Genomic DNA, 25,348 nt, shown 5'->3' on the forward strand with positions numbered 1-25,348 from the left:
TTTTTTGCCGTTTCCATTGTCAAAAGTTGTGAATGGTACCCTAATTCCGAACCGTACCTCTTTTTTGGGACCCTTTCATTGGGGTACTAAGCACATTAGGACCGTACCAACAGGGTGGAGCTACACTGTTGAGCTTAGGTACTGTTGGCAGTAGAAACGCAAGCCTGATCATGGTGTACCGTTCCGAACTGTACTGAACTGTACAGAACCGAACCGTACCACTCAGTGTAAGCGAGGCATAAGTCAAAATGATGGCCCCACATTATAGTCAAAAAGTAAAGGTTGGCCAGGGAAAGTAAACAATATGATGATAAATGTATAGGCATTGCATCTCCAGAACTTAACCAAGCTGTTTAGGCTATATAGGTGCATTTTAGGAGATTGGTGTCATTGAGCCTCTTCCTCCCAGGCCTACAGTTTAAAGGCTAAGGAAGCCTGATTATATTAATCTACCTAGATGCATCTGATCTGAGCAGCCTAGGTGGCTTGGGACCAGGAAGTCCTGGTAATCCATTTTTTTTCTTTTTTTCTTTACATTGTAAGTTTTTTTTTTTTTATGTTGTTGGCCATAAGTGGGACCAAGTACTCAAGTACTATTTCATTTTAGACATAATGTTCACTTTTATTGACTTTATGACCAAAGTCCCAGACCATTTCAACAAGTATTTCTAAGGCTTTTAAACAGACAATTTTTCTTGGAGGGAAATACTAGAACAATACCAGTTAACGTTTAGGAGGCAGCTTGTGCTACATGTAACTATTGGCGCTTTTCCACTGCATGGAACCGAACGGTTCGGCTCGCTTTTGTGCTTTTCCACTGCTGGTACCGCATGGTACGGTGTAGGAACGGTTCGGTACGATAAGGTACGGTACGGCGGCGCTTTTCACTACATGGAACCGAACGGTACGGCTCGCTTAAACAGTACCAACTCAGTTGTACCATATCCCACAATCCTTTGCATGCAGCTTTGACTGTTTGTCACTACTAGTCACTGATTGGTCAGAGAATCATTGTTATCCCACCCACTTACTTAAGTACTACTTTAGTGGAAAAGCAAACCATGCCAAACCGTACTGAACCGTTCCAACACCGTACCATGCAGTGGAAAACAAAACCGGGCCAAGCAGGGCCGAGTAGAGCCGAGCCGGTACTTGCAGTGGAAAAGTGCCATATGTATACCATTGCTACTGTACCGCACTAACCTTTTTTTGTGCTACTTTGTACAATGCAAGTTGGCACACCTTCAATTAATTGCAAACATGGCTGCTTAGTCAGGTCTGAATGCACATCATTGTGAGGCCTTATTAAATGAATCTGACAGTCTCTACAATGATGCTGTGAGGAAGCCGCTGATGAACCACTTCACAGTGGAAGTCACTGGAAACCTCCCTAAGCAGAGAAATGTTGAAAAGACCCGGGGATTAAGTAGCCTAGCAGTAGTAAAAGTGGAAGATTAGGATCCATATGGTCTTACAAAGCTGGTCGTGGCTACAAACCCTAAGTGTAGCCAGTCTTTCTTACCACCATAGCTGATTATATCTAAATCCCAAATCAAAAACTTTCACCAGTAGGAGTTTTCCCTATTCTTCTCTGTGTAACATGTACAGTTAATCAACATCATGGCCCGAAGTGGGTAAGACAGACAAGGTTTTTTAGAGAGTCAGACACATAAGTGCACAATCACTGGTATTCCATTACATGGAACAGAAGATACAGAACCATGACATTCTTTTTGCATATTCACTCTATAATAGTATAGTGTAACACATACTGACAATACCTAGCATACCACACATGTGCTTATTTTCATGCTGAGAGCTAATTAGTGTGTTTTAAGGTTCTGGTTCATTACATGAGTCTGTCTTCAAACATTCGTGAGCCTGCAATGCATTTTCTATTATAGGGGTATTCTTAGACATGGGCTAAACTTGTTTCTGATTAATGTTCATCCCGAAAACAAAAATCGAATTGGGTATTCAGACAATGTTGTGGTTTTTCATTTGCTCTTCCATAACTAGAACCTACATCTGTTTACTAGACACTGTTTTATTCAGGAGTATGTGTGAGAAAGTACAAAAGACTCAAGGGAAATCTACAGCAAAAAGTGATATATAAAAAAAAATTAAAAATAGAGTAAACTCTTTAGAACTTGCAAACTGCTAGCCAAAATAGGCAAACATATGAATGTTTAAAACCCAAACACACATAATAAAATGGGTGCCATTTTTTAATCCTAAACTGAGCAGAAGCACGGGCTGTTTCTGCAATTATATTTTTGCCCCAGATATTTAGTATTTCCTAAGCATTTATAATTATAGAATTAATATGTAATTATTCTTTTTACACAAAATTTCTGGGATAAAAATGAACAAAATTGATGTGTTTTGTCTTCAAAGTTGTGAAATGACTCAACCTTTAACTTGCCCTAAATTTATAAATGCCCTTTTGTAACTCTGCCTACATAAAATAGGTGCCATTTATAATCCTAAACTGAGCAGAAGCACGGGCTGTTTCTGCAATTATATTTTTGTCCCAGATATTTAGCATTTCCTAAGCATTTATAATTATAGATTCAATATGTAATTATTCTTTTTACACATAATTTCTGGGATAAAAATGAACAAAATTGATGTGTTTTGGCTTCAAAGTTGTGAAATGACTCAACCTTTAACTTGCCCTAAATTTATAAATGTCCTTTTATAACTCTGCCTACAAATAGTTAAGAGAATGAAAGAATTCTATTTATATGCTGGCTAGAAAATGAGTACTGAATATGATTAATTTAAATAGATGTGTCACTCAAGAAGACTGCACTGTATATAAACCAATACAGCAAAAAACAGCGAAATAAAATGTGAAACATTAAGTTAGAGATAAGGCACTCACTGTGGAAAAATTGTGTGGGCCACAAGTTTCACCTCGATAGCGGCAAGAAAGCAGCATGTCTTCCAGTTGATGGCCCAGTCTGTCCATGAACCCGACACTGATCCCATCAAAGTCCCGAGGTGGCAGGAAAAGCCGGAAATCTGCAAGTTTGTGGAACCATTTGTGTTTGTCCTCGGGCAGCAGCTCTGCTAGCAGGGGTCGAGCTGTACGGTTGGCCAACAAAAGTCCCAGCCAGTAACCTGCAAAGTAAAGATCGCTTTTGCTGAGCTTGTGAAATCGAACTGGGTTGTTGTTGCAAAGGGTAACAGCTGGAAAGGCCAGCTCCTTGCTCCATTCCAGCTGCACTCGGGTGTGAGACGGAAAAGATAACCAATAGAGCAACCTGTTGGATGACCAAGACAGTAAGAGTCCCAGCGATGTGAAGAAGGCAAGGAACCAAAATGCACGTCGTTGAAATGCCAACCTTGGTGAGCATATATATCTCAGGCCATGCAGCTTGGTGTGCTCCAGAGAGGGTAGCTTTAAGGCACGGCGTTGCTTTGTACTGGCGTAGCACGTGGGGGGCACCACCTGGGCATCTCTTCTGGCCACACCTGAGGGGCAGCTGCCAGCTGGAGCACGGCTCCTCTCTTCTCGAGTCATGACACACCCCCAGGGACTCACCAGTAGGGGGGCATCTCACACTGGGCATCTGCAGAACAGCTGGGTACCACCACCCCCTCATTCATTCAGTCAGTGCAATGCCCAGAATGATAGCTGAAATGAAACTGCCCAGCAAGAAGCAGGCTAGTTGCTATACCTTGGGCAAAATAAGCATGGCAGTTTAAGAATATCACAGAAAGCACCTCCAATAAACCCACTCTATTTGACTTGCCTTGTCTACAAACACTGATGTCTTTTTTTATGAATAGCCTATGATCCTCATGTTATACTCATTGCTCAGGGTGAAAAAAAAAAAAAAAGACGAAAGATCCCCCCGTATCCTTGATCTTCAGATTAATGTGAGTACATTACCTTCCTCACTCGACAGAAGAAATCCTTAAGTGCTTGCACGATAATACATAAGCAACTAGTTGTCTCCCACACACTTCAGAAAGGGAAAGACGTTTCTCCTTCCCAGGGAAGCCAGATTGCCATGACAGTGAAAAGCATTTAGGGGAAAAAGTGAAGGTGTTGAAATATCTTCAATTTCTTCTGCCAACTCTAAGTGTTCAGAGCAGGTGTGCAACAAATAAACCTTCCGGAATCGTTACCCAGGAGCTGCCAAGATCATTGTGTTGTTTTTCTCCGATGCAGATTCTCCTTTTCATTTACTGACACTTTTTTGATGCTTTCCAGGCATAAGGGACTAAAGACCACAGGATGATGAATCTGCCCACTCAGCTGGTTACAAATGAAAAATCAACATGATCCTTGGCTTCTTTTACTTCTTAGTCTTTCTAGACGGTTGATTATACTACAGAGACGTTGGGATCCTTGGCTTCTCTTAGTCCTTAGTCTTTCTAGAGGGTTAATTACCCTATAGAGACGTTGGGAAATCCTATACGGACCAGATCCTTGGCTTCTCTTAGTTCTTAGTCTTTCTAGAGGGTTAATTACCCTTTAGAGACGTTGGGAGATCCTATACAGACCAGATCCTTGGCTTCTCTTAGTTCTTAGTCTTTCTAGAGGGTTAATTACCCTACAGAGACGTTGGGCAATCCTATACAGACCAGATCCTTGGCTTCTCTTAGTTTTTAGTCTTTCTAGAGGGTTAATTACCCTACAGAGACGTTGGGAAATCCTATACAGACCAGATCCTTGGCTTCTCTTAGTTCTTAGTCTTTCTAAAGGGTTAATTACTCTACAGAGACGTCGGGAAATCCTATACGGACCACCATGAAAAACGCTGGATTTTAAGTCATTTAAAATCTTCTTTCATGTCTAACAGAAAAAAAAAAAAAGGAAAAAAAAAAAGGGAAGAAAACATGTGGGAAAAGATTTTCAATCTGCCACTGTTTGGATGACAGCACCGGTTACGAAGCTGAAAACTTGGCAAAGATGTCTGTGCTCTAGGGCTGATTCATTCAGGACAAGAATACCCCGTGCCTGGATTTGTGTATTCAGTCTCTACGCACAAGAGAAAAAAAGCACCATAAGAAACCATTCGCTTTTATCCAGGTAAAACACAGCTCTCTACATCCAACAAACTTTGGAATCCAGAGGAGACATGGGCAGGGTAAGTTCAGCACTGCGGACAGCTCCTTCAGCATCAAGTCCTCAGCACTGGCAGATGCAGAGCTATTACAGAACCAAGATATGTGGACCAGACAGACAGACAGACAGTGCCTTTTCACAATCAAGACTGGAAAAAGCACATAATGATATATACAGAGAACCAAGGTACAGCTTGCCTGCTGGGGGTGGGGAGTGATCCGATGTGAGGGTCAGTCCTCCTAAGTTGCACTGAGAATTGGCATATCATAGGTCCCTCTTTCGCTGTCTCTGCTGCACACAGGCATCTCTATTTGTGCACCAGTGCAATCCTGCATTACCGTATTCCTCTTTGTACAGCAGTGCTCTCTGAATTACCAACAAGCTCAGAAAGTAGGAGCACTCTGACACTGTCTCCAAGCTCCCATCAACAGAATACGTTCTGTGCAGTAAAGGAGGAAATGGTGAGCTATTCTCTGACAGCTGTTGGACAAAAACAAAACTCTTAGCATGCTCTGTACAGACAGCTGCCAGGAGACCTGGGTCTAGACTACTGCTTAAAAAAAAAACTCATTGACGAAGAAAGTATTCATTTAGACACTGCTAATTATTTCATCCTACACAAAGACATTTCTATTTGTTTCTTCCTTGCTAGAAAACTTAAACATGTCTTTTTATCTAGAACTCTTTTATTCCAACATGCAGTAATCCTTAAAGCAGTAATAAACCTAAAACCAAAAATGTAATATACTATGTTACCAAAGTATTGGGATGCCTGCATAGGGACACACAGCCTATTGCAGTGATGGCGAACCTTGGCACCCCAGATGTTTTGGAACTACATTTCCCATGATACTCATGAACTCTGCAGCATGGGAAATATAGTTCCAAAACATCTGGGGTGCCAAGGCTCACCATCACTGGCCTATTGCATCAAGATGTTCTCCACAAAGCCCAAACACATTTGCGTGTGTGTGTGCATGCGTATACAGTATCTCACAAAAGTGAGTACACTCCTCACATTTTTGTAAATATTTTATTATATCTTTTCATGGGACAACACTGAAGAAATGACACTTTGCTACAATGTAAAAAAATGAGTGTACAGCTTGTATAACAGTGTAAATTTGCTGTCCTCTCAAAATAACTCCACACACAGCCATTAATGTCTAACAAAAGTGAGTAAACCCCTAAGTTATAATGTCAAAATAGGGCCCAATTAGCCATTTTCCCTCCCCGGTGTCATGTGACTCATTAGTGTTACAAGGTCTCAGGTGTGAATGGGGAGGAGGTGTGTTAAATTTGGTGTTATCGCTCTCACTCTCCCATACTGGTCACTGGATGTTCAACATGGCACCTCATGGCAAAGAACTCTCTGAGGATCTGAAAAAAAATAATTTTTGCTCTACATAAAGATGGCCTAGGCCACAGGTGCCAAACACAAGGCCCGCGGGCCAAATGTGGCCCCCCCCAGCCCCTTTGTCTCTGCCCCCACCTTGTCTCTGTAGTCAGCAGCAGAGAAAACAGAACTCCTTTGCCAGATCCTGCACTCCTCTGTGCAGCTGCAGAAAGGCTCGCCTTTGCTCACCCCCCCTCCTTCTCAGCAGTCCGCAGCAGAGAGCAGGGCATAACTCCTCCTACAGATCCTGCACCTCTCTGTGCAACCAAACCACCTTGCCTATGCCTCCCTTGGTCTCAGCATGCAGCAGACTCCGGAAGCTGACTCCAGCCCTCCTCCGGTTCTCCTTCAGACCCTGCACTTCTTCACAGATCCACCCGCATCTTCTTCCTGGCAGCAGCACAAGGTAAGGGGGTGCATTGTGATGTAAGGAATGGTGGATGACTCTTGACTTCTTAAGGTGGGGGGGGGGGCTCTTGACAGCTCATGTAAGGTTGTAAGGAGGCGAAGGGTGCTCTGGACATCTAATCTTACAGATATAACAGGCCCTTTGAGGGCAAACATAATACTGAGGCGGCCAACAATGAAATTGAGTTTGACACCCCTGGCCTAGGCTATAAGAAGATTTCCAAGACCCTGACACTGAACTGCAGCACGGTGGCCAAGACCATACAGCGGTTTAAAAGGACAAGTTCCACTCAGAACGTTGACCAAAGAAGTTGAGTGCATGTGCTCAGCATCAATTCCAGAGGTTGTCTTTGGGAAACAGACTTATGAGTGCTGCCAGCATTGCTGCAGAGGTTGAAGTGGTGGGGGGGGGGGGTCAGCCTGTCAGTGCTCAGACCATACGACACACACTGCATCAAATTGGTGTGCATGGCTGTCGTTCCAGAAGGAAGCCTCTTCTAAATATGATGCACAAGAAAGCCTGCAAACAGTTTGCTGAAGACAAGCAGACTAAGGACATGGATTACTGGAACCATGTCCTGTGGTCTGATGAGACCAAGATAAACTTATTTGGTTCAGATGGTGTCAAGCGTGTGTGGTGGCAACCAGGTGAGGAGTATAAAGACAAGTGTGTCTTGCCTACAGTCAAGCATGGTGGTGGGAGCAGGCCCGGACTGGGACAAAAAATAGGCCCGGGCATTTTGGACTGAGCAGCCCAGGAGGGGGGGGGGGCGTGGCGGATGTGGTGGCCAAGAGCGGTGTTCTGATGAGGTATATACTGTGTCAACAGTGCTACCAGAGTCACAGAGTGTGACAGGTTCAGTTCAGGCAATATTTGGTGTAATGACAGATCATGGGAAACAGACAGTAACTTGAAAATGTGCACCTGGCTGTCACATCACATGTAACAAGCAAACTGGCATGGTACATGTTTTCTAGCAGTGACAGTGTGTAGCTGTTTTCTGTTTTTTACGCCTGCGGCCTGCCTGCCTGCTGCTAAGCCAGAAGTGAACAATGCTCTGCCGGAGGCCAGAACCACAAATCCCAGCGGTGTTGTGTTTGTTTTTGTGCCCTTTCCTTACATGGCACATGTTCTAGCAGTGACAGTGTGTAGCTGTTTTGAAAACAGCTACACATACTGTCACTGCTGCTAGAAAACATGTGCCATGCAGCATGCCAGTTTGCTTGTTACATGTGATGTGACAGCCAGGTGCACATTTTCAAGTTGAAAATGTGCACCTGGCTGTCACATCACATGTAACAAGCAAACTGGCATGGCACATGTTTTCTAGCAGTGACAGTGTGTAGCTGTTTTCTGTTTTTTATGCCTGCGGCCTGCCTGCTGCTAAGCCAGAAGTTCCAGACCAGAACACTGCTCTGCCGGAGGTCACCGAGAACCACAAATCCCAGCGGTGACACGTGGTCCAAGCTGGAGAAATGTACCTATATAGAAAATAGCCATACCTGGAATTCACCTTTAAACAATTCCACCAAACTCACTTATTACATTTTTCATCCATTCCTAACTCCTATCACCTGCAGCTACTGGCATGTCCATTATTTCTTGTATCTATCCCCATTAGGAAGGGTGGAGAACATCTCACAGGGGCACTCTTGCCTTGATCCACTCTTCTTTATTTCACTGGGAGACAAGAAAGAGCAGATTTCCTAAAAAGGATGTTGGCTTTCAAGTTGTTTTCAAAATGTGCTGTTTTTTGGCTACTGATGAAATAATGAAGAGTGGGTGAAGCAGAGAGTGTCCTTGTGAGTAGGGTTGAGCGGACACCTAGATGTCCGTGTTCGACGGGTTCGGCCGAACTTTAAAAAAAAGTCCGGGTCCGTGTCCCGGACTTTTACCGAACTTTTCCCGGACACCGAACCCCATTGAAGTCAATGGGGACCCGAACTTTAAGGCACTAAAATGGCTCTAAAACACCAAAGGAAAGGGCTAGAGTGCTGCAAATGGCAGCAAAACGTAATTAAGAGCATGGCAAGTGCTCTGCAAACAAATGTGGATAGGGAAATAACTTAAAACAACAAAAAAAAACAGAAAAATAAAACAATGTTCTTCTTCATCTCTGAAGGACGAGGCCCATATGGAGTAGGAGGGAGGTTGAGGTGGTGGTGGATGTGGCGGTGACATAGGCGTGCGCACAGGGTGTGCTGGGTGTGCCTGGGCACACCCTAATCACCTAGGGCACATAGCATTGCCAGTGAGGAGATGGGAAAGATCTCCCTGGGACCTGCTCTGCTCTATTTCTCCTTGCCTACAGGTACATGGCCCCGATACATTACTCTCCCTGCTGGCAAACACATGCATGTGTATTTCAACTTTGGGGTGCACACCTTAATGCAATAGGCTGCGCACACCTATGGGCGGTGTAGGTGGAAGCGGCGGTGGAGGAGGACCAGGGCCGGATTAACAGCATCATGGGCTTGGTGCTGAGGATTTTGAAGGGCCTTAAGGGCCGTGCCTTGCCATGCACCCAGAGGAGGAAGGGTGCAGCCATGCATGCCTAATTCAACATGGGATGCTGTCTCTGAAGCCCATAAACACATCCATGCATCGCCAACTGTCCCTCCTTGTCCGGCCTTCACGCTGTGTGGGGAGGTTCTGAGGGTGCTGCCTGGGGAAGCGAGCATAGAAGCCAGACTTCTGTGTTTACAAGTGACAGAAGAGCGGTAACAGTGAATATGGCCAACCCGGGGCCTATATAAAAGGTAGGGGCCTGGAGCTGCAGCTCCAATAGCCCCTACATTAATCTGGCCCTGAGGAGGAGGACGAGGTAGCCAACACTGCTTCTTTTCAAAAATTTTAAATGAGGGTACACCCCAAAAGAGTGAGAAAGAGCAAAAATGGAACAATGGGTGGGTAAGGTCGGTATCCATTGCTATTCTGCATAAGGTACGGAAAAGTCCCGTGGGATCCATGCCTGGTTCATTTTAATGAACGTGAGCTTGTCCACATTGTCTCTGGACAGGCGGCTGCGCTTGTCTGTTATAACGCCCCCAGCCGTGCTAAATACCCGTTCAGATAATACACTGGCTGCAGGGCACGCCAGCACCTCCAAGGCGTAAAGGGCAAGCTCAGGCCATGTGCCCAATTTTGAGACCCAGAAGTTGAAGGGGGCAGACCCGTCATTCACTACATGTAGGCGTGTGCACACATACTGCTCCACCATGTTGGTAAAATGCTGCCTCCTGCTAAGACGTTCCATCTGAGCTGCTGGTGCTGCTGTTTGTTGTGGCGTGCTGACAAAGCTTTTCCACATTTCGGCCATGCTAACCCTGCCTTCTGAGGTGCTGGCGGTGCCCTGGTTGCGTTGGCGACCTCCTCCTCCTCCTCCTCTGCCTTGTGCTTCCACTGTGGCCCCGCTGTCAGATGGGAATGCCAGCAGCATGGCGTCTACCAGCGTGCGCTTGTACTCGCGCATCTTGCGATCGCGCTCCAGTGAGTGAATTAAGGACGGTACGTTGTCCTTGTAACGGGGATCCAGCAGCGTGGCCACCCAGTAATCAGCACAAGTTAGAATGTGGGCAACTCGGCGGTCGTTGTGGAGACACTGCAGCATGTAATCGCTCATGTGTGCCAGGCTGCCCAGAGGCGACGAAAGGCTGTCCTCTGTGGGAGGTGTATCGTCCGTGTCCTCTGTATCCCCCCAGCCACGCACCAGTGATGGCCATGAGCTGGCCTGGGTGCCACCCTGCTGTGAACATGGTTCCATCTCCTCCTCCAGCTCCTCCTCCTCCTCATCCTCCTCATCCTCCAGAACTGTGCCCCTGCTGGACAATTGTGTCCCTGGCGTTTGTGTGTGCAGGAACCCACCCTCGGAGCCCCTTGCGAATGACTGCCCTGAAAGCCTTTGAAATGTTACCTCTTCATCCTCCTCCTCCTCCTCCTCATCCTGTGCCACATCCTCTTCCATCATCGCCCAAATTGTTTTTTCAAGGAGGCATAGAAGTGGGATAGTTAAGCTGAGAATGGCGTCATTGCCACTGGCCATGTTGGTGGAGTACCCAAAACAGCGCAACAAGGCACAATATATGCAAATGTCAAATATGCAAACTATGCCGCAATTTAATGTTTTTTACACCAAAAGGGTGTGTATTGAATAGCGGAATAGGATAAAAAACTGTGTATCTCACACGTACAAACACAGACTAGGCCCGATTAAATTTTTTCCTACCCTAAAGGGAGGATGAGGAAGAGGAGTATGGAACATGCAGCACCCTCAAACCTTCAGAAGTATGAGATGAACCCCAAAAACTTGGAAAGGTGGATCTCTCTCACACGTACCAACACAGACTATCCCCCAATTTAACTGATCCCCAAAGGTTTTTGATTAAATAGCGGAATAGAAAATATGATCCAAAAAAAGTGTATGTATATCACACGTACACAACCACACTAGGCCCCAATTACTATTGTTTGTACCCCTAAAAGGCTAGATGAGGAGTAGGGGGGGTATGGAACAGGCAGCACCCTCAAACCTTCAGAAGTATGAGATGAACCCCAACAACTTGGAAAGGTGGATCTCTCTCACACGTACCAACACAGACTATCCCCCAATTTAACTGATCCCCAAAGGTTTTTGATTAAATAGCGGAATAGAAAATATGATCCAAAAAAAGTGTATGTATATCACACGTACACAACCACACTAGGCCCCAATTACTATTGTTTGTACCCCTAAAAGGCTAGATGAGGAGTAGGGGGGGTATGGAACAGGCAGTACCCTCAAACCTTCAGAAGTATGAGATGAACCCCAACAACTTGGAAAGGTGGATCTCTCTCACACGTACCAACACAGACTATCCCCCAATTTAACTGATCCCCAAAGGTTTTTGATTAAATAGCGGAATAGAAAATATGATCCAAAAAAAGTGTATGTATATCACACGTACACAACCACACTGGGCCCCAATTACTATTGTTTGTACCCCTAAAAGGCTAGATGAGGAGTAGGGGGAGTATGGAACAGGCAGCACCCTCAAACCTTCAGAAGTATGAGATGAACCCCAACAACTTGGAAAGGTGGATCTCTCTCACACGTACCAACACAGACTATCCCCCAATTTAACTGATCCCCAAAGGTTTTTGATTAAATAGCGGAATAGAAAATATGATCCAAAAAAAGTGTATGTATATCACACGTACACAACCACACTAGGCCCCAATTACTATTGTTTGTACCCCTAAAAGGCTAGATGAGGAGTAGGGGGGGTATGGAACAGGCAGCACCCTCAAACCTTCAGAAGTATGAGATGAACCCCAACAACTTGGAAAGGTGGATCTCTCTCACACGTACCAACACAGACTATCCCCCAATTTAACTGATCCCCAAAGGTTTTTGATTAAATAGCGGAATAGAAAATATGATCCAAAAAAAGTGTATGTATATCACACGTACACAACCACACTAGGCCCCAATTACTATTGTTTGTACCCCTAAAAGGCTAGATGAGGAGTAGGGGGGGTATGGAACAGGCAGCACCCTCAAACCTTCAGAAGTATGAGATGAACCCCAACAACTTGGAAAGGTGGATCTCTCTCACACGTAGCAACACAGACTATCCCCCAATTTAACTGATCCCCAAAGGTTTTTGATTAAATAGCGGAATAGAAAATATGATCCAAAAAAAGTGTATGTATATCACACGTACACAACCACACTGGGCCCCAATTACTATTGTTTGTACCCCTAAAAGGCTAGATGAGGAGTAGGGGGAGTATGGAACAGGCAGCACCCTCAAACCTTCAGAAGTATGAGATGAACCCCAACAACTTGGAAAGGTGGATCTCTCTCACACGTACCAACACAGACTATCCCCCAATTTAACTGATCCCCAAAGGTTTTTGATTAAATAGCGGAATAGAAAATATGATCCAAAAAAAGTGTATGTATATCACACGTACACAACCACACTAGGCCCCAATTACTATTGTTTGTACCCCTAAAAGGCTAGATGAGGAGTAGGGGGGGTATGGAACAGGCAGCACCCTCAAACCTTCAGAAGTATGAGATGAACCCCAACAACTTGGAAAGGTGGATCTCTCTCACACGTACCAACACAGACTATCCCCCAATTTAACTGATCCCCAAAGGTTTTTGATTAAATAGCGGAATAGAAAATATGATCCAAAAAAAGTGTATGTATATCACACGTACACAACCACACTAGGCCCCAATTACTATTGTTTGTACCCCTAAAAGGCTAGGAGTAGGGGGAGTATGGAACAGGCAGCACCCTCAAACCTTCAGAAGTATGAGATGAACCCCAACAACTTGGAAAGGTGGATCTCTCTCACACGTACCAACACAGACTATCCCCCAATTTAACTGATCCCCAAAGGTTTTTGATTAAATAGCGGAATAGAAAATATGATCCAAAAAAAGTGTATGTATATCACACGTACACAACCACACTAGGCCCCAATTACTATTGTTTGTACCCCTAAAAGGCTAGATGAGGAGTAGGGGGGGTATGGAACAGGCAGCACCCTCAAACCTTCAGAAGTATGAGATGAACCCCAACAACTTGGAAAGGTGGATCTCTCTCACACGTACCAACACAGACTATCCCCCAATTTAACTGATCCCCAAAGGTTTTTGATTAAATAGCGGAATAGAAAATATGATCCAAAAAAAGTGTATGTATATCACACGTACACAACCACACTAGGCCCCAATTACTATTGTTTGTACCCCTAAAAGGCTAGGAGTAGGGGGAGTATGGAACAGGCAGCACCCTCAAACCTTCAGAAGTATGAGATGAACCCCAACAACTTGGAAAGGTGGATCTCTCTCACACGTACCAACACAGACTATCCCCCAATTTAACTGATCCCCAAAGGTTTTTGATTAAATAGCGGAATAGAAAATATGATCCAAAAAAAGTGTATGTATATCACACGTACACAACCACACTAGGCCCCAATTACTATTGTTTGTACCCCTAAAAGGCTAGATGAGGAGTAGGGGGGGTATGGAACAGGCAGCACCCTCAAACCTTCAGAAGTATGAGATGAACCCCAACAACTTGGAAAGGTGGATCTCTCTCACACGTACCAACACAGACTATCCCCCAATTTAACTGATCCCCAAAGGTTTTTGATTAAATAGCGGAATAGAAAATATGATCCAAAAAAAGTGTATGTATATCACACGTACACAACCACACTAGGCCCCAATTACTATTGTTTGTACCCCTAAAAGGCTAGATGAGGAGTAGGGGGGGTATGGAACAGGCAGCACCCTCAAACCTTCAGAAGTATGAGATGAACCCCAACAACTTGGAAAGGTGGATCTCTCTCACACGTACCAACACAGACTATCCCCCAATTTAACTGATCCCCAAAGGTTTTTGATTAAATAGCGGAATAGAAAATATGATCCAAAAAAAGTGTATGTATATCACACGTACACAACCACACTAGGCCCCAATTACTATTGTTTGTACCCCTAAAAGGCTAGATGAGGAGTAGGGGGGGTATGGAACAGGCAGCACCCTCAAATCTTCAGAAGTATGAGATGAACCCCAAAAACTTGGAAAGGTGGATCTCTCTCACACGTACCAACACAGACTATCCCCCAATTTAACTGATCCCCAAAGGTTTTTGATTAAATAGCGGAATAGAAAATATGATCCAAAAAAAGTGTATGTATATCACACGTACACAACCACACTAGGCCCCAATTACTATTGTTTGTACCCCTAAAAGGCTAGATGAGGAGTAGGGGGGGTATGGAACAGGCAGCACCCTCAAACCTTCAGAAGTATGAGATGAACCCCAACAACTTGGAAAGGTGGATCTCTCTCACACGTACCAACACAGACTATCCCCCAATTTAACTGATCCCCAAAGGTTTTTGATTAAATAGCGGAATAGAAAATATGATCCAAAAAAAGTGTATGTATATCACACGTACACAACCACACTAGGCCCCAATTACTATTGTTTGTACCCCTAAAAGGCTAGATGAGGAGTAGGGGGGGTATGGAACAGGCAGCACCCTCAAACCTTCAGAAGTATGAGATGAACCCCAACAACTTGGAAAGGTGGATCTCTCTCACACGTACCAACACAGACTATCCCCCAATTTAACTGATCCCCAAAGGTTTTTGATTAAATAGCGGAATAGAAAATATGATCCAAAAAAAGTGTATGTATATCACACGTACACAACCACACTGGGCCCCAATTACTATTGTTTGTACCCCTAAAAGGCTAGATGAGGAGTAGGGGGAGTATGGAACAGGCAGCACCCTCAAACCTTCAGAAGTATGAGATGAACCCCAACAACTTGGAAAGGTGGATCTCTCTCACACGTACCAACACAGACTATCCCCCAATTTAACTGATCCCCAAAGGTTTTTGATTAAATAGCGGAATAGAAAATATGATCCAAAAAAAGTGTATGTATATCACACGTACACAACCACACTAGGCCCCAATTACTATTGTTTGTACCCCTAAAAGGCTAGATGAGGAGTAGGGGGGGTATGGAACAGGCAGCACCCTCAAACCTTCAGAAGTATGAGATGAACCCCAACAACTTGGAAAGGTGGATCTCTCTCACACGTACCAACACAGACTATCCCCCAATTTAACTGATCCCCAAAGGTTTTTGATTAAATAGCGGAATAGAAAATATGATCCAAAAAAAGTGTATGTATATCACACGTACACAACCACACTAGGCCCCAATTACTATTGTTTGTACCCCTAAAAGGCTAGATGAGGAGTAGGGGGGGTATGGAACAGGCAGCACCCTCAAACCTTCAGAAGTATGAGATGAACCCCAACAACTTGGAAAGGTGGATCTCTCTCACACGTACCAACACAGACTATCCCCCAATTTAACTGATCCCCAAAGGTTTTTGATTAAATAGCGGAATAGAAAATATGATCCAAAAAAAGTGTATGTATATCACACGTACACAACCACACTGGGCCCCAATTACTATTGTTTGTACCCCTAAAAGGCTAGATGAGGAGTAGGGGGAGTATGGAACAGGCAGCACCCTCAAACCTTCAGAAGTATGAGATGAACCCCAACAACTTGGAAAGGTGGATCTCTCTCACACGTACCAACACAGACTATCCCCCAATTTAACTGATCCCTAAAGGTTTTTGATTAAATAGCGGAATAGAAAATATGATCCAAAAAAAGTGTATGTATATCACACGTACACAACCACACTGGGCCCCAATTACTATTGTTTGTACCCCTAAAAGGCTAGATGAGGAGTAGGGGGAGTATGGAACAGGCAGCACCCTCAAACCTTCAGAAGTATGAGATGAACCCCAACAACTTGGAAAGGTGGATCTCTCTCACACGTACCAACACAGACTATCCCCCAATTTAACTGATCCCCAAAGGTTTTTGATTAAATAGCGGAATAGAAAATATGATCCAAAAAAAGTGTATGTATATCACACGTACACAACCACACTAGGCCCCAATTACTATTGTTTGTACCCCTAAAAGGCTAGATGAGGAGTAGGGGGGGTATGGAACAGGCAGCACCCTCAAACCTTCAGAAGTATGAGATGAACCCCAACAACTTGGAAAGGTGGATCTCTCTCACACGTACCAACACAGACTATCCCCCAATTTAACTGATCCCCAAAGGTTTTTGATTAAATAGCGGAATAGAAAATATGATCCAAAAAAAGTGTATGTATATCACACGTACACAACCACACTAGGCCCCAATTACTATTGTTTGTACCCCTAAAAGGCTAGGAGTAGGGGGAGTATGGAACAGGCAGCACCCTCAAACCTTCAGAAGTATGAGATGAACCCCAACAACTTGGAAAGGTGGATCTCTCTCACACGTACCAACACAGACTATCCCCCAATTTAACTGATCCCCAAAGGTTTTTGATTAAATAGCGGAATAGAAAATATGATCCAAAAAAAGTGTATGTATATCACACGTACACAACCACACTAGGCCCCAATTACTATTGTTTGTACCCCTAAAAGGCTAGATGAGGAGTAGGGGGGGTATGGAACAGGCAGCACCCTCAAACCTTCAGAAGTATGAGATGAACCCCAACAACTTGGAAAGGTGGATCTCTCTCACACGTACCAACACAGACTATCCCCCAATTTAACTGATCCCCAAAGGTTTTTGATTAAATAGCGGAATAGAAAATATGATCCAAAAAAAGTGTATGTATATCACACGTACACAACCACACTAGGCCCCAATTACTATTGTTTGTACCCCTAAAAGGCTAGATGAGGAGTAGGGGGGGTATGGAACAGGCAGCACCCTCAAACCTTCAGAAGTATGAGATGAACCCCAACAACTTGGAAAGGTGGATCTCTCTCACACGTACCAACACAGACTATCCCCCAATTTAACTGATCCCCAAAGGTTTTTGATTAAATAGCGGAATAGAAAATATGATCCAAAAAAAGTGTATGTATATCACACGTACACAACCACACTAGGCCCCAATTACTATTGTTTGTACCCCTAAAAGGCTAGATGAGGAGTAGGGGGGGTATGGAACAGGCAGCACCCTCAAATCTTCAGAAGTATGAGATGAACCCCAAAAACTTGGAAAGGTGGATCTCTCTCACACGTACCAACACAGACTATCCCCCAATTTAACTGATCCCCAAAGGTTTTTGATTAAATAGCGGAATAGAAAATATGATCCAAAAAAAGTGCATGTATATCACACGTACACAACCACACTAGGCCCCAATTACTATTGTTTGTACCCCTAAAAGGCTAGATGAGGAGTAGGGGGGGTATGGAACAGGCAGCACCCTCAAACCTTCAGAAGTATGAGATGAACCCCAACAACTTGGAAAGGTGGATCTCTCTCACACGTACCAACACAGACTATCCCCCAATTTAACTGATCCCCAAAGGTTTTTGATTAAATAGCGGAATAGAAAATATGATCCAAAAAAAGTGTATGTATATCACACGTACACAACCACACTAGGCCCCAATTACTATTGTTTGTACCCCTAAAAGGCTAGATGAGGAGTAGGGGGGGTATGGAACAGGCAGCACCCTCAAACCTTCAGAAGTATGAGATGAACCCCAACAACTTGGAAAGGTGGATCTCTCTCACACGTACCAACACAGACTATCCCCCAATTTAACTGATCCCCAAAGGTTTTTGATTAAATAGCGGAATAGAAAATATGATCCAAAAAAAGTGTATGTATATCACACGTACACAACCACACTAGGCCCCAATTACTATTGTTTGTACCCCTAAAAGGCTAGATGAGGAGTAGGGGGGGTATGGAACAGGCAGCACCCTCAAACCTTCAGAAGTATGAGATGAACCCCAACAACTTGGAAAGGTGGATCTCTCTCACACGTACCAACACAGACTATCCCCCAATTTAACTGATCCCCAAAGGTTTTTGATTAAATAGCGGAATAGAAAATATGATCCAAAAAAAGTGTATGTATATCACACGTACACAACCACACTAGGCCCCAATTACTATTGTTTGTACCCCTAAAAGGCTAGATGAGGAGTAGGGGGAGTATGGAACAGGCAGCACCCTCAAATCTTCAGAAGTATGAGATTGTGTTCACTGTACCCCACAAAGATTGAGTTCACTGCACCCCACAATGATTGTGTTCACTGCACCCCACAAAGATTGTGTTCACTGCACCTCACAAAGATTGTGTTCACTGTACCCCCCAAAGATTGTGTTCACTGCACCCCACAAAGATTCTGTTCACTGTACCCCACAAAGATTGTGTTCACTGCACCCTAAAAGGATGTTGTTCACTGCACCCCACAAAGATTGTGTTCACTGCACCCTAAAAGGATGTTGTTCACTGCACACCAAAAAGATTGTGTTCACTGTACCCCCCCAAAGATTGTGTTCACTGCACCCCACAAAGATTGTGTTCACTGCACCCCAAAAAGATTGTGTTCACTGTACCCCCCAAAGATTGTGTTCACTGCACCCCAAAAAGATTGTGTTCACTGTACCCCCCAAAGATTGTGTTCACTGCACCCCACAAAGATTCTGTTCACTGTACCCCACAAAGATTGTGTTCACTGCACCCCAAAAAGATTGTGTTCACTGTACCCCCCCAAAGATTGTGTTCACTGCACCCCACAAAGATTCTGTTCACTGCACCCCACAAAGGATTTTGTTCACTGCACCCCAAAAAGATTGTGTTCACTGCACCCCAAAAAGGATTTTGATCACTGCACCCCAAAAAGGATGTTGTTCACTGCACCCCAAAAATGATTTTGTTCACTCCACCCCAAAAAGATTGTGTTCACTGCACCCCACAAAGATTGTGTTCACTGCACCCCAAAAAGATTGTGTTCACTGTACCCCCCAAAGATTGTGTTCACTGCACCCCACAAAGATTCTGTTCACTGTACCCCACAAAGATTGTGTTCACTGCACCCCAAAAAGATTGTGTTCACTGCACCCCAAAAAGGATGTTGTTCACTGCACCCCAAAAAGGATGTTGTTCACTCCACCCCAAAAAGATTGTGTTCACTGCACCCCACAAAGATTGTGTTCACTGCACCCCAAAAATGATTTTGTTCACTGCACCCCAAAAAGGATTTTGTTCACTGCACCCCAAAAAGGATGTTGTTCACTCCACCCCAAAAAGATTGTGTTCACTGCACCCCAAAAAGATTGTGTTCACTGCACCCCACAAAGGATTTTGTTCACTGCACCCCAAAAAGATTGTGTTCACTGCACCCCAAAAAGGATGTTGTTCACTGCACCCCAAAAAGGATTTTGTTCACTGCACCCCAAAAAGATTGTGTTCACTGCACCCCACAAAGGATTTTGTTCACTGCACCCCACAAAGATTGTGTTCACTGCACACCAAAAAGGATTGTGTTCACTGCACCCCAAAAAGATTTTGTTCACTGCACCCCAAAAAGATTGTGTTCACTGCAGCCCAAAAAGATTGTGTTCACTGCAGCCCAAAAAGATTGTGTTCACTGCAGCCCAAAAAGATTGTGTTCACTGCAGCTCACACACAGAAAAATGGATGTGGATCACTGACACCTGCCTATCTCCAATCCCACACCACACAGCAATATCGATTGTAGTTTGTAGAACACAGTTTCCCTAAAATTCAGCAGACTCTGTCCCTAACAGGATTGAGAAGAGATCGTAGATCAGGATTGAGTGCAGACCCCACCCCCCACACAGCAATATCGATTGTAGTTTGTAGAAGACACTGACCCTATAATTCAGCAGACTCTATCCCTAAAATGCCTACAACTCGCCCTGCCTAAACACTCCGACCTGTCCCTCAATTCTATCCGGACACAAATGGTTTTTTCCTGCCTATCTTTCCCTAATCAGCAGCCAGCACATTGATGTGTGCTCTGTCCCTTAGCTAAGCAGCAGAATGACGCTGCTGCGGCGGCTGCCTCGAACTTATAAAGACTTGGTCACATGCTTCAGACGGCCAATCACAGCTACTAAGACATTTGCAGGCATGGCTGGGATGGCTTAAGGCACACCAGTTAAACGATTGTTGATTGGCTGTTGAAAGCCCGCCATGAAAAGAGCGCCAAAGCATGCAAAACCCGGAAATAAAACGACCGAACACGGATTTTTACCCGAACATACAGTAAAGTGTCCGTGTCCGTGTTCGGGTAAAAAAAATCCAATTATTCGGTACGAACACGAATAATACAGTCCGTGTTCGCTCAACACTACCTGTGAGAAGTTCTTTGGTATCTTCTACATGGACTAAATATATAAAAGGGCACAGAGACCATGTTGGGTACCTGGAAAGGATACAGATTTATACATGAGAATCCCCTTTGAAGACACCAGCCTCCATCTCCCCTGAAATAGATGTGTAATGGGGAGTGATGCACATTGAAATCTTTTTTGCTGCATATCAATCAGTAGGGGTCCTTCTCTCGTTTTTTTTGTGGGTGTTTCAGAGACATAAAACCTCACCCTTTAGTTATTTGATGTACCACAGGGCCAGCAATAGGGGGGTATAAGCATTGGCCAGCAATAGGGGGGTATAAGCATTGGCCAGCAATAGGGGGGGTATAAGCATTGGCCAGCAATAGGGGGGTATAAGCATTGGCCAGCAATAGGGGGGGTATAAGCATTGGCCAGCAATAGGGGGGTATAAGCATTGGCCAGCAATGGGGGGGGGGGGTATAAGCATTGGCCAGCAATAGGGGGGTATAAGCATTGGCCAGCAATAGGGTGGGGTATAAGCATTGGCCAGCAATAGGGGGGTATAAGCATTGGCCAGCAATAGGGGGGGGGGTATAAGCATTGGCCAGCAATAGGGGGGTATAAGCATTGGCCAGCAATAGGGGGGTATAAGCATTGGCCAGCAATGGGGGGAGGGGGGTATAAGCATTGGCCAGCAATGGGGGGGTATAAGCATTGGCCAGCAATAGGGGGGTATAAGCATTGGTGAGAAGGTATACGCATTGGCCAGCAATAGGGGGGTATAAGTATTCCTACCCCTACTGGGTCTCAAAGATTCAGCAGCGGGTCCCCGCAGGCTCTGTCTGTGGCCTGGCCCACACACTTGCCTACATAATGTCGGCACTTCAGTGTTAATGAAATGTCTTCAATAATAATCTGTATTGCTGATATGTCTCAGCACCTGTTTTACCAGCAAATTGTTGGGCCACGTTGACTAATATGGTAACCTGTGGAAGCAGAGGGTGAACATAGAACATGCATTCAGCTAGTGTCAAGCTCAGGGTTCAAATCAGGGATCCCAGCACTGAAAAGCAGAAGTAATACCCACCATGACACTGTGCTACTAACAAAAGCTATTAGCTGCAACAAAGCCACTTCCAGTCTGCATGTCATTTCTCAGGATGGGTTTCATGATGTCAATCACAGTGAACCACCCCTGCATTATCTATGAGGACCGGTGGTGTGGTGTTGTGTTTGTAAATTGTGCTGCTGCTGCCCTTTCCTTACCTTGTTGTTGCTTCACTCGTGAGTGACTCCAGACTCCAGTCAGTGATTCCAGTCCACTCCAGACAGTCAGACAGACTGTCTGTCAGTGTCACTCTGCGTTGCGGTTCCGGCGACTGTTCCCGCTTCTTCCCGACAACAAGGCAAGCAGGGACCCCTCTAGCTCCACCCCCGGCCTTCAGTCTCAGAGTCACCTGACGGTTCATGGTCCACCCCCTCCTGAGCTACGCAGCTACGCTGGATGCCGCTGTGGAGCCGGCCGCAGTGAGCTGAGCCAAGTTAGGAGTGGGGAGTCGGGGACAGCGGCAGGCGGCCAGATTGCGGTAATGCGGCCCTCAGACTCTGCGCGGAATCGGCCGCGGAGAGGCCAGCAGCGGCAACGGCCGGACACACAGTGACTGACACACTGTCACATCATGAGCCCGGAGCGGAGGCCTCGGCCCACCGGCATATGCCCGGTCTGCCCTATGGCCAGTCCGGGCCTGGGTGAGAGTGTCATGGTCTGGGGCTGCATGAGTTCTGCCGGCACTGGGTTGCTACAGTTCATTGAGGGAAACATGAATGCCAACATGTACTGTGACATACTGAAGCAGAGCATGATCCCCTCCCTTCGGAGACTGGACCTCAGGATAACGACCCAAACACACCTCCAAGACGACCACTGCCTTGCTAAAGAAGCTGAGGGTAAAGGTGATGGACTGGCCAAGCATGTCTCCAGACCTAAACACTATTGAGCATCTGTGGGGCATCCTCAAACGGAAGGTGGAGGAGCGCAAGGTCTCTAATATCCACCAGATCCGTGATGTCATCATGGAGGAGTGGAAGAGGACTCCAGTGGCAACCTGTGAAGCTCTGGTGAACTCCATGCCCAAGAGGGTTAAGGCAGTGCTGGAAAATAATGGTGGCCACACAAAATATTGACACTTTGGGCCCAATTTGTACATTTTGATTTTTAAGACGGTTTAGATGTGTGTCGAGTTATTTTGAGAGGACAGCAAATTTACACTGTTATACAAGCTGTACACTCACTACTTTATATTGTAGCAAAGTGTCATTTCTTCAGTGTTGTCACATGAAAAGATATAATCAAATATTTACAAAAATGTGAGGGGTGTACGTAATTTTGTGAGATACTGTATATACTGACGTGTGGACTGTGTCAGTAGGGCAAAGATTGGTGTCAGTAGGGCAGTGGACAGTGCCAGTAGTTTTTATTTTTTACAATGGTATTTGTTAAAAAAATCTTACAGTTTTTTTATAGGAACCAAAGAGGGCTTTGGTGAAATGTCAGGGGTCTAAACAGGAGAAATCTGCACCACACAGGGGGATAAGGGTGTGCCCAGGCAAGCCTGGCACACCCTGTGCGCACACCTATGAACGCCTGCCTTTACACACACATGAAATTTAATGGCATCCCAGTCTTAGTCCATAGGGTTCAATATTGAGTTGGCCCACCCTTTGCAGCTATAACAGCTTCAACTCTTCTGGGAAGGCTGTCCACCTGGTTTAGGAGTGTGTCTATGAGAATGTTTGACCATTCTTCCCGAAGTGCATTTGTGAGGTCAGGCACTGATGTTGGAGGAGAAGGCCTGGCTCACAGTCTCCACTCTAATTCATCCCAAAGGTGTTCTATTGGGTTGAGATCAGGATTCTGTGCAGGCCAGTCAAGCTACCCACCCCAAACTCGCTCATCCATGTCTTTATGGATCTTGTGTCCCAATCATTTTGGTAATACTGTATAGTGTGTATATTGCAGCTTACCAATTATTAGATGTTTTGTTTTCTTTTTTAAGCTTTTTCCCCTCTGCTTTCAACTGGTGATCTGGCCAGTAACACACCTCTTGTATTAGAGCACCACCACTCTGCATGAAGGAGCACAGAGGCATCTTTGGACAGCAGCATTGTCAGTCTAGGGGTAGGGGAGTATTACATGTACTAGCAGATTAAGATACACTAACAAATTGAAGTTAAACTTCAGCCCACACTGTAGTTACATAAGCAGCAACATTTTCTGACTTTTGGGATCAGTGGCGGCTGGTGCTCCAAATTTTTTTTTTGGGGGGGGGGGGGCGCAAACAGAAAAATGTAATAGATATTGCTTTGCAGCAAAAAATGCTGTAAAAAATTGCGTGACTTAACAAACAATCATTAGGTTGGATCAAGATTGACCAGCGTGTCCCCATTTAATGCACAGTGACCAGCATGTCCCCCATCAATGCACAGTGACCAGCATGTCCCCCATCAATACACAGTGTCCAGCATGTCCCCATTCAATGCACAGTGACCAGCATGTCCCCCATCAATGCACAGTGACCAGCATGCCCCCATTCAATGCACAGTGTCCAGCATGTCCCTCATCAATGCACAGTGACCAGCATGTCCCCCATCAATGCACAGTGACCAGCATGCCCCCATTCAATGCACAGTGTCCAGCATGTCCCCCATCAATGCACAGTGACCAGCATGCCCCCATTCAATGCACAGTGTCCAGCATGTCCCCCATCAATGCACAGTGACCAGCATGTCCCTCATCAATGCACAGTGACCAGCATGCCCCCATTCAATGCATAGTGTCCAGCATGTCCCCATTCAATGCACAGTGACCAGCATGCCCCCATTCAATGCACAGTGACCAGCATGTCCCCCATCAATGCACAGTGACCAGCATGTCCCTCATCAATGCAGAGTGACCAGCATGTCCCTCATCAATGCACAGTGACCAGCATGCCCCCATTCAATGCACAGTGTCCAGCATGTCCCCATTCAATGCAAAGTGACCAGCATGTCCCCCATAAATGTACAGTGACCAGCATGTCCCTCATCAATGCACAGTGACCAGCATGTCCCTCATCAATGCACAGTGACCAGCATGTCCCTCATCAATGCACAGTGACCAGCATGCCCCCATTCAATGCACAGTGTCCAGCATGTCCCCATTCAATGCACAGTGACCAGCATGTCCCCCATCAATGCACAGTGACCAGCATGTCCCTCATCAATGCACAGTGACCAGCATGCCCCCCATTCAATGCACAGTGACCAGCGTGTCCCCATTCAATGCACAGTGTCCAGCATGTCCCCCATCAATGCACAGTGTCCAGCATGTCCCCCATCAATGCACAGTGTCCAACATGTCCCCATTCAATGCACAGTGACCTGACCAGCATGTCCCCATTCAATGCACAGTGACCTGACCAGCACGTCCCCATTCAATGCACAGTGACCTGACCAGCATGTCCCCATTCAATGTACAGTGACCTGACCAGCATGTCCTCATTCAATGTACAGTGACCTGACCAGCATGTCCCCATTCAATGTACAGTGACCTGACCAGCATGTCCCCTTTTAATGCACAGTGACCTGACCAGCATGTCCCCATTCAATGCACAGTGAGCTGACCAGCATGTCCCCATTCAATGCACTGTGACCTGACCAGCATGTCCCCATTCAATGTACAGTGACCTGACCAGC

At 45.4% G+C, this 25,348-nt stretch overlaps 1 protein-coding gene across 2 annotated transcripts in view; it reads right to left on the minus strand.

Moving 5' to 3' along the window:
• Positions 1–25,348, minus strand: part of ASIC2 (acid sensing ion channel subunit 2) — a 1,163,119-nt gene that overhangs the window by 571,560 nt on the left and 566,211 nt on the right. Inside the window, exon 1 of one of the 2 annotated variants that reach the window (XM_082271614.1) lies at positions 2,888–4,350. The exons of the other annotated variant lie outside the window; for it this stretch is intronic. Coding sequence (XP_082127740.1) covers positions 2,888–3,529 — 642 coding nt within the window. The 5' untranslated portion in view covers positions 3,530–4,350. Of the gene's footprint in view, positions 1–2,887; positions 4,351–25,348 lie in introns of those variants that run through there. 2 annotated transcript variants of the gene reach the window in all.

This window comes from Pelophylax lessonae (assembly GCF_965119305.1).
Source record: "Pelophylax lessonae genome assembly, chromosome: 11".
NCBI classification, from domain to species: domain Eukaryota; kingdom Metazoa; phylum Chordata; class Amphibia; order Anura; family Ranidae; genus Pelophylax; species Pelophylax lessonae.